This window comes from Ursus americanus, chromosome 3, assembly GCF_024610735.1.
Source record: "Ursus americanus isolate L20-20 chromosome 3, mUrsAme1.1.p, whole genome shotgun sequence".
Lineage (NCBI taxonomy): Eukaryota > Metazoa > Chordata > Mammalia > Carnivora > Ursidae > Ursus > Ursus americanus.
In genome coordinates this window covers 57,078,789-57,094,740 of record NC_142129.1, presented here as the reverse complement: position 1 = coordinate 57,094,740, position 15,952 = coordinate 57,078,789, and the positions used below count along the sequence as shown (strand labels likewise).

At 35.7% G+C, this 15,952-nt stretch overlaps 1 protein-coding gene and 1 long non-coding RNA gene across 4 annotated transcripts in view; both read right to left on the bottom strand.

Moving 5' to 3' along the window:
* LOC123789212 (uncharacterized) overlaps window positions 1–3,516 on the bottom strand; it is a 290,301-nt gene extending 286,785 nt beyond the window's left edge. Inside the window, exons 1-2 of the long non-coding RNA XR_015723965.1 lie at window positions 3,429–3,516; window positions 9–318 (exon numbers count right to left, since the gene is read on the bottom strand). This is a non-coding gene — a long non-coding RNA (uncharacterized LOC123789212). The remainder of the gene's footprint in view (window positions 1–8; window positions 319–3,428) is intronic.
* Window positions 500–15,952, bottom strand: part of CRPPA (CDP-L-ribitol pyrophosphorylase A) — a 304,902-nt gene continuing 289,449 nt past the window's right edge. Inside the window, exon 10 of one of the 3 annotated variants that reach the window (XM_087861004.1) lies at window positions 500–4,261. In XM_087861004.1, coding sequence (XP_087717130.1) covers window positions 4,157–4,261 — 105 coding nt within the window. In that variant the 3' untranslated portion in view covers window positions 500–4,156. The remainder of the gene's footprint in view (window positions 4,262–15,952) is intronic. The other 2 variants (XR_015723963.1, XR_015723962.1) reach the window with 2 other exon arrangements.

Below are 15,952 nucleotides of genomic sequence, written 5' to 3'. Positions count from 1 at the left end.
GAGCTCACCTGTCTGGTGGAGGTCACCTGAACTGGCTAGGGAGCCCTGCTGATCTCAGCTGGGCTTCTTCATCTTTTGGTTGATTAGCTGGAGATCAACTGATCAGGGCTCTCATTTTCCTTTTGGAGACACCGGGCCAAGCAGGACATGTTCCTCTCATAGTGGGGGCAAGAGTGGAAATGAGCAAGCAGCGACATGCAAGGTCTCTCGAGGCTAGCCTCAGTCACGTGCTGCCACTTCGGCCTCGCTCTACTGCTCAGAGCAGTTACACGATGAATCCCAAAGTCAACGAGCACATATATATTCCTCCTATGGGAGCTGAGTGGAGAAAAAGAATACTTCTGAACCAGAATTCAACCCACCACACCATGCAGACACTGTGAAGTGATCACAATAATCTTTTCCACTGTGACTGAAGAAAGCTTTTATATCCTTAGTGGTCACTGTAATTGCTAGGAAATCTGCTAAATATGAGGGGAAGAAGAAAAAAAAATCTGAATGAGACTTTTTTGCATATTTTTAATGAGACATTTTGCAGATTTTTAATATATCTTACAGAATAATAAATCTGGATCTCGAATTCTATCTGTAATATAAAACATCACATTGTTATTTTTTGAGAGTACATGTTATACTTAGTTATTCAACTGTGGTCAAGTTAGTAGGAAAAAATATGTATATATATATATATATATACACTACATATCAATGATAATTGCCATTGGATTTTAAAATACCAATAAGTATTTGGTTATTTATCACTTATATTTTGTCTTAAGAGAATATACTGAGAATCTTTAATAGTATGTTACTTTTCATTTAGAAAATGCATCCATTTTTCACAATTTTGAAACTAATAATGTACAAGAACATATATAATGGTACAATGCCCAAACCACATGCACAGCCAGTTGTAGTTCACTTATTTTAAACCATACTAATAAATTCTAAAATGATATATACTTTTTCATTTATTCTGCTTATTTTTTAATTAACTTTGAAAATAAGTTCACTCTTTCTTCATCAAAATGGCAATAACATTTTAATTCAAATAGTATTTATTCTTCCTTGGTCTAATTAGTTTCAACATTAAAAGAAAATAAAATTTTCAGATTTAATATAAGAAAATGTTCTGCTACAACCTGATGTTTATAAGATGATCATTATATTTACCTGTATTAAGTAAAATTTGATAGTGATAACCAGCATGAAAAAAAAGAGTCTACCTGTTAAAACAATGCAAAACATTTGAAGTGACCACAGTAAGAATGGCTCTGGGTAGAATATAGGGGTCCAATTCTTACCCACAAATTCATATACTTGCAACAAGCTCTCTCAAATTGAGCAGTTTTATGAAAAAAAAATTGTACCTCTTACCAATATGTAATTAACTAAACCAATGATCACGCTATTAAATTCCATAAAAGTCTAATTAAATTCCATTTAATTAACTAGCAAACATTTAGAAAGAAAATAGTCATTCACAAAATTTTCCCCAGGTAGAAAACAATTTGAGCAATGCTGAAGCATAACTTACTATTATTTTAAAAGACATTTTAGAAAATAAAGTGAAAATAAATGGTTCCCATGAAAGAAGCAGTGATGAAAACTCAACAATAAAGTTGCCTCTGAATCAATTAAACACTCAGAACAACCAATTTATCTTTCTCTCTTGGCCAATAATTCTCTCTATTACCTTCCCCCCTACCTACAATTTCTATATGTTGGAAGGATGGCTGGAAAGTCACAAGCTTCATGACTTTTCCTCTGATCAATGGGTTGATCTGTCCCTCTTTGTCCATTCATCCCGTGCTCACCGGGAGCCTCTGGCTTACCTCCCACAGCCTCTCAGCTGGATGTCCTTTGCCAGCATCATAATTAAAAGGGAGCTTCCAAACTTATTATCAGTGGTCCTGAGTTTAATCTCTACCTTTTGTTACTAGGCAGCCACAGGGCTCTCGACAAGGTTAGTTAAGATTCCTGAATCTCAAGTTCCACTGCACTAAATAAAGGATGTGGGAAGCCTTCTTCAAATGATTTTCAAAGCTGTCAATCACCTTGTAAACTGTAAGGAAAAAAATCAAATGTGATAACGGTGATGATGACGACGGTGATTATTGCAGTCACAATTTAAGATTTTTATTAACTAAAATCTCACTATACTAAACATTCCACTTGCCTAGGGTAAGGTCATTAGTCATCGCTCCTGGATAAATTCTTGTCTGGCTTAACAGTCCATTAATAATTTGAAATTTAAGGTAACTCAACCAGCACTCAATCGATACAGTGATTTTGCTATGCCATAGATATACTGTGTTTGCCTTTTACTCAAAGGCACTCGCTTTCTCTTTAAAGCCCTGATAATATTTTCCTATTTGCGTTTATAACCACTTCCGAATTCTTTAAACATTTTCACCTGAAGACTTCAAAAGGTGCAGGTGTGGACCTTTTCACAACACAGTCAACCCACCACCTTAACAATGACACAGACCTAGCCACAAATCTACACATTGCCCACAGACTTTCACTGTCACGATTTTGAATTCAGTCATTTATATTTTTTAACAACCCTAGAGAAAGAGAAAAAAAAAGTGGCAAGCCCAGGAATTTAGATCCAAGCTACACTGAAATAACACATTTCATTTAGGAGAATGAATTGAAGTAATTACTCCATGTCCATTATATTCTATTACTGAAATGTAAAATATAAACTCCCCTACTAATATAGATCCTAGATAAAAACAGGGAAAATCATCCAACATGTTAAGAAGAAATTTCATAGAAATTCTCACAGTTTATCTTTAACTGACAACATCTCATGCAACTTTTATAGTTTCCACAAGTAATCTAAGCCTTGGAATCTGATCTAATGTGTTTTATAAATGTAAAAATAGAATGAAAGTGGGGCGCCTGGGTGGCGCAGTCGTTAGAGCGTCTGCCTTCGGCTCAGGGCGTGATCCCGGCATTATGGGATCGAGCCCCACATCAGGCTCCTCCGCTATGAGCCTGCCTCTTCCTCTCCCACTCCCCCTGCTTGTGTTCCTTCTCTCGCTGGCTGTCTCTATCTCTGTCAAATAAATAAATAAAATCTTCTAAAAAAAATAGAATAAAACTTATCTCTAATGATTGTATATATATTTTTTTTGCAAAATTCAATGTAAGGAAAAATCATTTACACTTTTAAGATGTATATACCAGTGGAAATTTGAAAGAATAAGAACTTGATTTTAAAAGACAGCAGGGCACCTGGGTGGCTCAGTTGGTTAAGAGTCTTACTCTTGATCTAGCTCAGGTTTTGATCTCAGGGTCGTGAGTTCAAGTCCTGCATTGGGCTCCATGCTGGACGTGGAGGCTACTTAAATAAAAAATTAAATTAAAAAAAAAAAGACAGCAGTATCAGTATCAAAAAATAATTTAAGACTGCCTACCTTTCAGAAAAGAGGAACTTGGCACTGACAAAAATAATTTCACTTTTATGAAGATTTCTGGTCTTCTTTTAAATGTATTCAGAAAAATCAGAGACCTTTTAAAATAAGTTAAAATTATTTTTCATAAATGAAGGAAAACATACAATTTAAAACAGAAAAGCAGGAGGGAATTACATCTCCTTTATGGATCTAGAGTGATGTGAGGCCAACAGTGAAAATATGTGAACTAGAGTTCCCTGCTATCTTTTTTATTTATTTTTTTAAGGTGTGGAAAATTACAAAACAAGTCAAAATATCACCTAGTGAGGACAATTTTAGAATTAAAGATCTTCTAAATCTTTTTTTTACTAGTTTCATGATAGTGTGATTTACTAATTCATACAGAGGTAAGATCATAGTTGAAGTTTTCTAAATTCTCATTCCTAGGAGGATTTGCTCATCCATCATGATTTCTATTTGATTTTTCATGCCTTTCCAAAGATTACGTGAAGGTTATTACTTTCCATTTGCACATTTTCTGATTAATTTATATTTGACATGCACAAAAGTTTTTTTTTTCACAGATATAACCACTGATTCATTTCTATAACCCAAACATCACATCCTACAAATTGTGAGACATAAAAGACAACTTAAACATTCTACCACATACAATAGGGAGGGAAGCACAACAGAGATACCTAGGTAAATGTTTCTAAAACACCAGTATGTAATTTTCTCTGTTCTCTTCATGCTACCAGTAGCTGACCAACAAGTCCAGAATTTCTTTCTTTGATTAAGGTGGCAATAATTGTGGCGCCTTGCCTTAAACTTGCCTGTAGCTTCTGTTCATCCTGAGGAAAAAAAAAAAAAAAGAAAGAAAGAAAAAGGATAAAACAATAATGATTTTAAAAAGAAAATGTCACACAATAAATTTAATAGTTACTTTTTATCTTTTACTATTTCTTCATTTTTAGCTTTTTTTAAATCAGCTTTAGAGAGATATAATTGACATGTAACATTGTGTGTGAGGTGTACAACGTAATGATATATACCTAATGTATTATGAAATGGTTACTGCAAAAAGGTTAATCCATCACCTCATACAGTTACCACTGGGGGGCTAGTGAGAGCATTCAAGATGTACTTTCTTAGCAACTTTCAAGTATACGATATTGTTAACTATAATCACCCTGCTATATATTAAATCCCAGAACATATTCGCCTTACAACTGGAAGTTTGTACTCTTTGATCAACATCTCCCCATTTCTTCCATCACTTGGCCCCTGTCAACCAATATCCTCCTGTTTTTATAAGCTCAAGGAGCCACTTTTCGAGGTCCCCTTTTCTCTGGACTTGGCATTGTATGGAACTCAGGTCATAGCCACTGGTACGTACATGATCCCTCAAATACAGGAGAAATGCTTTTGCAAGCACTTTTCATTATATACAAAATATATCTGCTGAAGATACCAAGAAAACACTGACACAATTTCAAATGCTAGCAGTATGAAACAAAAGATTTTCCCTTAATCCAATATCTGACCAACTTTGGCTCTTCATTCAAGTGTGAATATTTCATCAATGATGCAAGCCTTTCCTTCATCTTGTTTCTGAGCGTTCTCCAACAACAGACTTTGTTATAAACTGTGAATACTGCTCTGGGAGGAAAAGTAAAAAGGGTTTGTTTGTGAAGTAAGGATCAGGCACATTAGTGAAATGAGTTTCTCACAAGTTGCTAAACTGTGGTTTTGCCTGTGAAATCATATTGCCTATGAATATACGTTTACTCCAATGTTTAGGCTTCTTGACAGGGATGAGGGGATGACAATATGAAGGGGAAGGGAAAATCAAAACAGACGTAGGGTCTCTGTGTTAGGAATTGTGCTAGGTTCAAAAAGAGGGACCTGGTAACCGACTTCTAAATGCTGGCATTAGCCTTTTCCTAATGTTCGGTGTATCACCAGTACCAACTTCTTCTACCTTCTTAATGTTTCTTGAATCCATTTACTCCATTCAAACTGCCGCTGCCAGCGAAACATCTCCATCCTAAATTACTGGAACAATCTCATAAACAGTCTCTCTGAAGTCTTGTCCTCTTCTACCCTGTTTCCCACACAGCAATCAAAATACTTATTTTAACATATAGATCTGATCATATCACTATTCTGCCTAAAATCCTTTCGAGGCTACCTTTGAACTTCAGGATCAAGTCAGAACCCTTTAACTTTTTTATCCTTCCATCCTCTTCCTGCCATTCCCTTGTAAACACTCAATTCTTCAAGCCAGAAAGAACTGCTTAAGATTGCCCAAACAAGCTATTTTTCTAAACTTTCATTCCTTTGCCTCAGCTAACCCCTTTGCCAGGAAAGCTATCTCACTCCCTTCCTAGCTTAGCTGACCGTAGTTATTCTTTGTGGTTCCATCCAGTTTTCAATGGTTGCAATAGACCTGGACTCCTCTCCCCCAGCCCAGCTGGGTGAGGCAAATCTCAGTTTCCACAGCTATTAGTTCCTTCAGCACACTGAATTCTAATAGTCTTTTTAGTTGACCATCTATTCCACCAGCTGATGGTTTCTTGATGTAAGAAATTTTTCATATTGCCTTTGAATATGGAACACTTAGTTCAATGCCTACCACATGGCAGCACTCCATAAAAATAATAAATTCAAAGCAAAGGAAGCTATGATAGAAGTATCATCACCCTTTCAGTTTAACTCAATTGTTAACATTGACCACTCCTTGGTTACTTTGTTTACTCCTATTTGCCTATTTGTCAGGAAGCCTGGCAATGGTACAAAGAATATTATCAAAACCTTTCCACTACCACACCTTCACCAGCCCAGAGGCCCTAGGTTCCTCATCCTGGGAGGATGGTGGTGAGAGACCACCTCTGCTTAAGCTGTACTTTCTCATCAATTTCTCTGATTGTGTTCTAAGGGGTGGAGTTGGGGAAAACCCACAAGAGGTTGAATGGTGGCTACTTTGAATCTTGCAAGTTAGTTTTAATGACATTTCAGTATTGGATTTCAAATGCTGTACCGGTTTCCTTAATATCACAACACCTAAATCACATATAAACCATTCTAAAGCCAAATATGTTTAGGCTTAAAACATGATTCACTTATATGGGAGTAGATATCATTGATGCCACATCATTCATAAATTCATAACTAAATATTCTAAAACTGAAATACAAATTAACTCTATGTATTTGTCACTCTTAATGATTAATCAATTATAATATTGCAGGGCTTACAAGACACATCTACACCCAAGTCTCATTTATTAAATTGAGACATACAACAGATCATGAAATTTACCCTTTAAAAATAAACAGAAAAGGACTATTTCATAGGCTCTTTGAAAACCAGTTTATACCTGTCATAATGAAAGCAGCAGAGGAACACATGAAGAAGGGGAAAAATCTGTTTAAGATCCTAGGGCTAGAAAAATCACATTTCTAAATCTAAGAATAAATCTTCCATTTTGGTAGCTCCATAACTTAATACCATTAACTAATGAATTTAAGAATGTTCTTTTAAAGGTTAATTTATTTGTGCAATTTCTATAGGCATCATTTGGAATGAGTTTAATTCAGTGAGAAGAACCTATGTTTTTCCACTATTTTCCCTTTTTGCCTGAGCTCAATCATTTTATTCCTGAAAAATACGGAAATTCAAAAAGTGATTAAACAAGATGATGAGACCCACCTATACTCAGAAAATTCTACTATGTACAAAGAGCAGGTATTCAATGTATGGATTTCAAACTCATCTCAAAATTCTCTATCTCTACAAAAGTATTGCTAATGCAATTTTTTTTTTTAAAGATTTTATTTATTTGACAGAGATAGAGACAGCCAGCGAGAGAGGGAACACAAGCAGGAGGAGTGGGAGAGGAAGAAGCAGGCTCATAGCAGAGGAGCCTGATGTGGGGCTCGATCCCAGAACGCCGGGATCACGCCCTGAGCCGAAGGCAGGCGCTTAACCGCTGTGCCACCCAGGCGCCCCGCTAATGCAATTTTTAAAAAAGGCAAATTCAAACAGATCTTTAAAAAAGCATTTCTTGCTGCCAGTAGTTATGCAAACCAGTGTTTTTAACTGAGGAGGTGGAGAGAACAGGGTGGGGGGGGAGGTCCTTACGGCTGATCATTTTATTATCATTCACACACACACACACACACACACACACACACACACACACACATACATATATTCCTTTGTCCAGATATTATACAATAAAAATATTTAAAGTTAAAATTAAGTGAGCAAGGTCAACATGAATACTGAAAAATCATGTTCACAGACACATTCTTGATACAATGTAACGAAATGGCATTGACTGCTGTGGTCTTCCTTTGCAAAACCCATAGCCCCAGTCTCATCAACGGGAAAATAGTACACATATTTCAATAGAAGGGCATCCTACAGTATATATGACTGGTTCTCCTCAAAACTGTCAAGTTCATCAAAAAGAAGTCCGAGAAACTGCCACAGACAAGAGGAACCCAAGGAGACAGGACAAACTAAAGTGTATTATATTTCAAAAAAGTATGTGTTCAATTTCAAAATATTTCTCTTGATTTTAACACTGTTTCTGTGCCAGAATTAGAAAACTTGAGTTACGAAGTTAATTTATTTGTGTGCTCCAGCCCATTTCTATATTCCTTAAATAAAATACACTATCCTTTTCATAAATTATGCAATTCATAAGGGCACCAACTCTAGAATGAGACTGCTGGTATTCAATATGGGCTTTGACAACTTTCAAGTGATCTTGAGCAAATTATGTAAGTTTCACAGTTCTCCATTTTTTCTTCTAAAACTACGATAACAGTATTAGCTGCCTCACTGCTTTTCTGAGGGGACTAAATCAGACAAGACACATAAACCACAGATATGTGTTCACAACAGCTGTTAGAATTATTTTTATGGTGTGCACTAACTTCACCCATGACATAGTAACTGCTATTACCCTCTCATCACACATAACCATTAAATCTGATTATCTACTATATGTAAAAATACTGATGCAGCTCTTGGACAGTAACCTTTGCATGTCTACAATCCTTGAAAGAAAAGCCTATTAGGTAACATTCACCCCAGCTGTCTTGTTGAGAGAATCTTTCCAAACCATAAAGTAGAGAAATAGAGCCCAAGAAGAGAATGATAGTCTCTCCAGGTAGAAAAGACAGATTACAATTTAGAGTTGTTAAGGTGGCGTGGATTTGTGCAGCCGGAAGTCCCTGACAGTGAGGAATTGCTGAGAAGTCCTAAAAATCTGCTAAGAATTCCTTCATCCCTTGGTCAACTTCTCAACTGGGCTCCTGCAGGAAGACTCAGTGGGGCCTAGCAGAGAATTACTGCTGGAAAGCTGGGAAGCTTAGCAAAGATTCAGAGGCCACACTGTGCTGAGGACAAGGAGGTGAGATCTGAGTCCAGCTAGAATGAAGAGATCTTGGTGAATGCCCATGGCTTTTGGTTGAGAGCTCTAAAAGGCCGTGCCTACGGCCTGGGAATAAAGACAAAACGGAATTGAACCTGCTCTGACAAAGTTTAAACAGCCTCCACATGATCAGGTTGATCTCCCAATAATACAAATCCTTGCGAGAATAAATTTTAATATTCTTTGGAGGAAGCTAAAATAAGCTAGAGCCTTTAAAAAGTTTTACAACTCAAGTATGGCATATAATAAAATCTTACTAGATGAGTAAAGAAGCAGAAAACAGAAAAAAAAAAACCCTTAAGGAGACAAAACCATCCACATATAAGATTGTTGTCAGACATAATCCATATACTGGAATTAACATGCAAGGATTTCAAAATAACTATGACTAATATGTTAAAAAATATAAAGGGAGAGATGGAAACACTGATGAAAAATGGACATTTTCAATATAGCATGGGAATCTATAACAAAGAATATTTTACAACTGTAGAATATAATGCTTGAAATTAACAATTAACTGGATTGGTTTAACATGAGATGGGCAGAGCAGAAAACAGTATTAGTGATCCTGCTGACAGATTAAAATATATACATGCATATATGTATGTGTGTGTGTGTGTATCCAAACTGAAGCACAGAGAGAGAAAAACGGTGAGTTATTATTATAACCATCTTAATACTTACAACCATATTACTATTCCATTTCCCTACTGCTACACCCCACCCCACAATCAAAACACCTGTTTGGGACATTTAGAAAATCACATATGGGTTCTCTCAGTAGCCATGTCACCTGGGGAATGTTTACTGCATGCAACTAACAAGTACAAAAAATGTCAACCGCATTTCTAGAAAAACAACCCAATGTCACGTAAATATGCAAAGAACTAGGCTGAAGGTAATATCGCTACAGCTGGGCATAAATGGATGAGAAAATTCAGAGTGTGGTAAGATCACGTAATGCTGGAAAGACTCCTGAAGGAGGTGGAACCAAAGGATGAGAAAAAGAGGCGGCAAAAACCACAAAGTCCAGAATGGACAAGAAATATTGAGGAAACAAGAAATCATGGCTGATTCTTATTGTGGCATAGCAATGTGATAGGCTAGACCTCACAACGACATTGCAGGGAAAGTGAATACCCAAATTCCCCCCCACACAAAAAGTAGAAAGATAACTACTAAAAGTAAATTTATCAACGGTTCATTTACTATCTATAACTCTAGCAATCTCCAGGCTTCACGTTTACCTTAATGTCTACTTATCAGCCATATTGAGCATCAACTATAAACACAGTACACCAATTTTTTCATAATTACACATAAAAATCAAAGGAATACACTTCTTGAATTTAAAGAAAAACAGGAGGCTATTTAGTGAGGCAAGATGAGTTAGACTACATTATCTCTTGAATCTAAATGACCGTCGTCCTAATTCCTTGTTTCCTATTATCCTATTCACTTCACAACAATGTCAAATTTTTGAGAACAATCTTAAAAATTACCAACTCTAGAAAAACTAAGAGGCAGCCCACGGAATGGGAGAATATTTGCAAATGACACTACAGATAAAGGACTGGTATCCAAGATCTACAAAGAACTTCTCAAACTCAATACACGAGAAACAAATAAACAAATCAAAAAATGGGCAGAAGATATGAACAGACACTTTTCCAATGAAGACATACAAATGGCTAACAGACACATGAAAAAATGTTCAAAATCATTAGCCATCAAGGAAATTCAAATCAAAACCACACTGAGATACCACCTTACGCCAGTTAGAATGGCAAAAATAGACAAGGCAAGAAACAATTGTTGGAGAGGATGTGGAGAAAGGGGATCCCTCCTACATTGTTGGTGGGAATGCAAGTTGGTACAGCCACTCTGGAAAACAGTGTGGAGGTCCCTTAAAAAGTTAAAAATTGAGCTACCCTATGATCCAGCCATTGCACTACTGGGTATTTACCCCAAAGATACAGACGTAGTGAAGAGAAGGGCCATATGCACCCCAATGTTCATAGCAGCAATGTCCACAATAGCTAAATTGTGGAAGGAGCCGAGATGCCCTTCAACAGATGACTGGATTAAGAAGTTGTGGTCCATATATACAATGGAATATTACTCAGCTATCAGAAAGAACGAGTTCTCAACATTTGCTACAACATGGACAGCACTGGAGGAGATAATGCTAAGTGAAATAAGTCAAGCAGAGAAAGACAACTATCATATGATTTCTCTCATCTATGGAACATAAGAACTAGGATGATCGGTAGGGGAAGAAAGGGATAAAGAAAGGGGGGGTAATCAGAAGGGGGAATGAAACATGAGAGACTATGGACTATGAGAAACAAACTGAGGACTTCAGAGGGGAGGGGGGTGGGGGAATGGGATAGACCGGTGATGGGTAGTAAGGAGGGCACGTATTGCATGGTGCACTGGGTGTTATACACAACTAATGAATCATCGAGCCTTACATCGGAAACCGGGGATGTACTGTATGGTGACTAACATAATATAATAAAAAATCATTTAAAAAAAAAAAAGATAAATAAATAAAATCTTTAAAAAAAAAATTACCAACTCTATCCTGTCATAAAATAATAAAAACATGACTTCTAGCTCAAAAATGCAGGATTCACTCTTTTTCTTGGTTACAAATGTATTTAAAAAATAGAAGCCAGTCAGAAAGGAAATAAAGAATACAGTGGGTCTGATTTCTTAAAATATTAGGAGGGAAAATACCAAAATGTTAACAAGAGATATTTTTTTAAAAATATTTTATTTATTTATTTGAGAAAGAGAGCTAAAGAGCTCATGCAGGGGGAGCAGCAGAGGGAGAAGGAGAAGCAGGCTCACCCTGGAGCAGGGAGCCCAATGTGGGACTCAATCCCAGGACCCTGAGATCATGACTTGAACTGAAGGCAGACACTTAATCGACTGAGCCACTGAACCCAACAAGAATTATTTTTGGATGATGGATTTATTGCTATTCTTATTTCTTCTGTGTGTTTTATTTCCAAAATTCCCAAAATGAACACAACTTATTCTTCTAATAAGAAAAATAAGTTGTTTTAAAATTTAGTTTCAAGACTGTTTAAATCCTGGAAACTAAATTTCATTTGTTATCGCATAAAATCAATAATATAGAACAGTGTCCAAATTTCCAGGAAACATTTATCTCCATAAAAAATCTTCAAAATCGGCACAAAGAAAATATTTTTTGTTTGACTATTTTAGTCTTCAATAAAAGGTCCAAGAAAGAATTATATTAATAATTCACAAGGCCTTAGCTTTCTGCTGACTTAGAGGGTAAGAAAAATATCGTGGAAGTCAAGCTCAAGGAAACAACAAAAAATTTGTACTTAATTTTATTCAGTACATTAACAATTGCTCCTTGAGATCCTGAAGAGTTTCTCAACAGATTTTTTGAATATTAGGAAGAACATTAGATGAAACATACATGCATAGTAGCTCTTTTAAATTTTCTTTACCCTCAAACTGAATTATTTAGGATGAGAATCCACATGGGTTTTATCTAGAAACACCCAATTTAGCTATTTCTTTATCCCCTGTCATTTCAAGATTAAGATGAAACATACTATGTTTAGATGAAAGATGCACAGAAGTTCTAATTAATATTATCTCTTAAACACATTAGGTATTCTAAATTTGCTCCAGAGCAATTAAGTCTTGTCAGTGGAATCATGGACTTTAGTGTGTTTTTAAGCAGTTTGTTTGTTTTCTGGTTGATAGGTAGATTTCCCTATGATGGTTGTATCCATCTATCATCTTCAATAGAGTAGTAGAGTTTTGATGCAGAAGTTCTCATGGGACTTCTAAGCCATTGACAAAATTTGGGAAATCAGGGTAAGTAGGAGATGTCACTATTTTCATAGATGATTGGGAATGACAGGAACACCTCCATAATTTATAGTAGCTCTTCTTCCCCCCCCCCCTTCCCATCACTTACTACCATTTGGACAACAAGTCTGCAATTCCAAAGAAATTACATCTCACAAGTATGTATAAGTGGTCAATTTTCTATAACGCCTATGTCTTCCAAATTCCTTACTCACTAAATGTTCCCTTCCATTTTCTCAAGGACAACTTAGGGCAAAACTACTCCCAGTGTACATGAACTTGAAGAACTTTTTTTAAAAGGTTTATTTTAAAATGTTTATTTTTATCATTTTACTACACAGCTCTCAGTATTTGAATTAAAGAGGCATAAACATTTATAGTACGCTGTTAGAATCGAATTTATGTGGATTTTGTGGAATATACTCTCAAAGAATAGCAGGAAAAGCTATGACATCATTGTTGTCCAAATCTTTATAGACAACCTGAAAGGAAATCTTTTAGAGATATTCATCCTCCGCACACATCATTCCTAAAGAACACAATGTCCTCTGTTAAAAGGAAAACTATAAAGTTAAAATATATGTATATACATATTTAGGCTTTAGATGTCTCAGGAGATTACACAGTCCTTTTGGAAAGGTAAACATTACATTGTCTCAGCAAATTCCATACCTAAAGCCTAATTCAATTTCCATGAGTTAAAAACTGTCTTGAAATTGAGGTTGCTCATAATTTGTTATTAATATCCTTCTGCCATCTATCCTTGTTTTGGTGAACTCATGCAAAAACTATCAAAATGTCAGAAAATGTCAAAAACTTCCTAACAAATAAAAGTGCACAATCTATATCCATACATACATAGATATCTATATATCTTTATAGAAAGCATGTACAATATACAAAAATATAGCATACATAATATAAAAAAATGCTAAATTAGACTTAGGAATCTTTTAACACTTCTGTTACACTTACAAGCTAATAACAAATCAAAAAATTTATATACCTTTTTCTCATGCAGAAGGGGGAAAAAAATCTAATAGTAAAACACTGCCCCCTAGTGGAGATGAAAATGAATGTTTGGCGTGTGTAAATTTCCAAAACTTCAGGAAAAAGCAGTCACTTATTGACAGAGTTTGAGAAAAACAAAACAGTCCTCTCCAAATGAAAAGCATTTGCCTCTTGCTCATTTGAGTTAAACAACTATCTCCCAAAAACCTCAGTAATACAATACTCTGAAAATGCTGAGTTTATTTATTAACATACTCCTGGATTTATTTATTAACATACTCCTCATAGTTTTGGTCTTCTTTACTCTCTATGCCTTGCTATACTGTAGGTGCTCAATAAGTATCTGTAGAAAGAGCTAAGAAAAAGTAACTGGTCAGGGGTGCTTGGGTGGCACAGTCGGGTAAGCGTCCAACTCTTGGTTTTGGCTCAGGTCAAGATCTCAGGATCCTGGGATGAGCCCCATGTGGGGCTGCCTGCTCAGCGGGGAGGCTGCTTCTCCCTCTGCTCCTCCCCCACTACTCATGCCGGCTCGCTCCCTCTCAAATAAATAAAATCTTTTAAAAAAATAAAGTAAAAGTAATTGGTCAAAACTCTGGGGCACAGCACTGTTACTTTGCTCAATAGAAATAGAGAATAAAGATAGGAAAGACCTGAACCATGCAATGTTCAGTGCCAGAGTACAGGGGGTAAAACATGGGCAGCCAAAAAGCAGATGTCTACCATGAGAAACAAGCAGTTCATTATTGTGTCAATTATTTCTGGGTCTGGGATTTGTCACACTGTCATACTTTATTTTCTTATAACATCATTCATACTATCAACTCTACAACTTAATAAAGTTGAAAAAGTGGTCTCATATACAATGTCCCTTTTAATTAGCAAAATGTTTTGATCCTACACAACTCTCCCAGCAGTTACCAAGTCCTGCTAGCTTTCTATTGTGACATCCCTCGCCAGTCACACTCCAACTGCTCCAAGTCCACATCCAAATCATCCTGTAGCTCAATTCCTCTAGTATGTCCTAACTGACTACTTTTCTTGGCCTTTGGTTACTGCTCTCATCTCACTAGGACACCATTTTCACTAGATCAAACTCACATTACTTTTAGCACATTCTTCACTTAGCATTTAAGACTGTCCACAATGAACCTAATGAACCCTAACCATAGTTCTTACTTCTTTACAGAATTCACTTCTGTAGCCATACTGCTATAATCAGTTATTCCTTCCTTAGTAAAATGGTTTCCTAATAATTGTCTTTCTACTTCACATCAATTTTCAAAAACCTGGCTGTGATGACTATTATCTGTTTTAGTGAACATCAATAATTTACGTGATCATAATTTGTCTCACAATTCCTTAATAATGTTTTTATTAAGTTTACATATGTATAGATCTTATTCTATTAAATTGCAGATAGTAAAAGGCAACTCTTCCAAATTAAATTATAACCTCAAATAAAGTACTATATTCACAGCAGGTACTCAATAAATACATACAAACTGGGTCAATGTGCTAATGAATTCTATAAAGATCTGGCTTTATATATGACTATTAAAACACTTTTGAAATAGATAAAGGATGCATCCTTATGGAAATAACCTCCCCAAAATAAGAAAAAAAAACTCGTTTCTGTATTTGGAAACTGGAAGGATGTCAAAAGCTAGAATTTTGTGCTACATGACTCCCCCACCTATGATAGAATACCTGGTCTGGGAGTTAGGTTTAAGGGACATTGACAAATTTACACTAATATACCCAAGTCAAGAGATAAAATCAGATGATGAGACAAACATTCTGAGATAGGATGGCTGCATAAGCAGAAAAGCAACACATATAGGTGTTGGTAGAGAATGGGTACTGTTTCCATAATGCATGAGAAATGATAGAAGGGATAGAAAGATTATTGGGAAGAGTTTGTTCTTGAGTGGATGGTCTTAGGCAGAAAAACTATTAGTAAAAAAAAAAATTGGATAATTCTTTTAGAGCAGAAAGACTAGGTTTTTCCCATAAAATTTATATTGAAAAATTTAATTACAAACTTAAGGAGGAATTTAAATGGGTCAGTGCAAATATATATATATATATATATATATATATATATATATATATATATGCAAAATATATATATATATTGGCAAACATATATATATATATATATATATATTGGCAGCAGTGTAGGGGGGAGGGAGAAAGAGACAGAGAGAGAGAGATAATTATT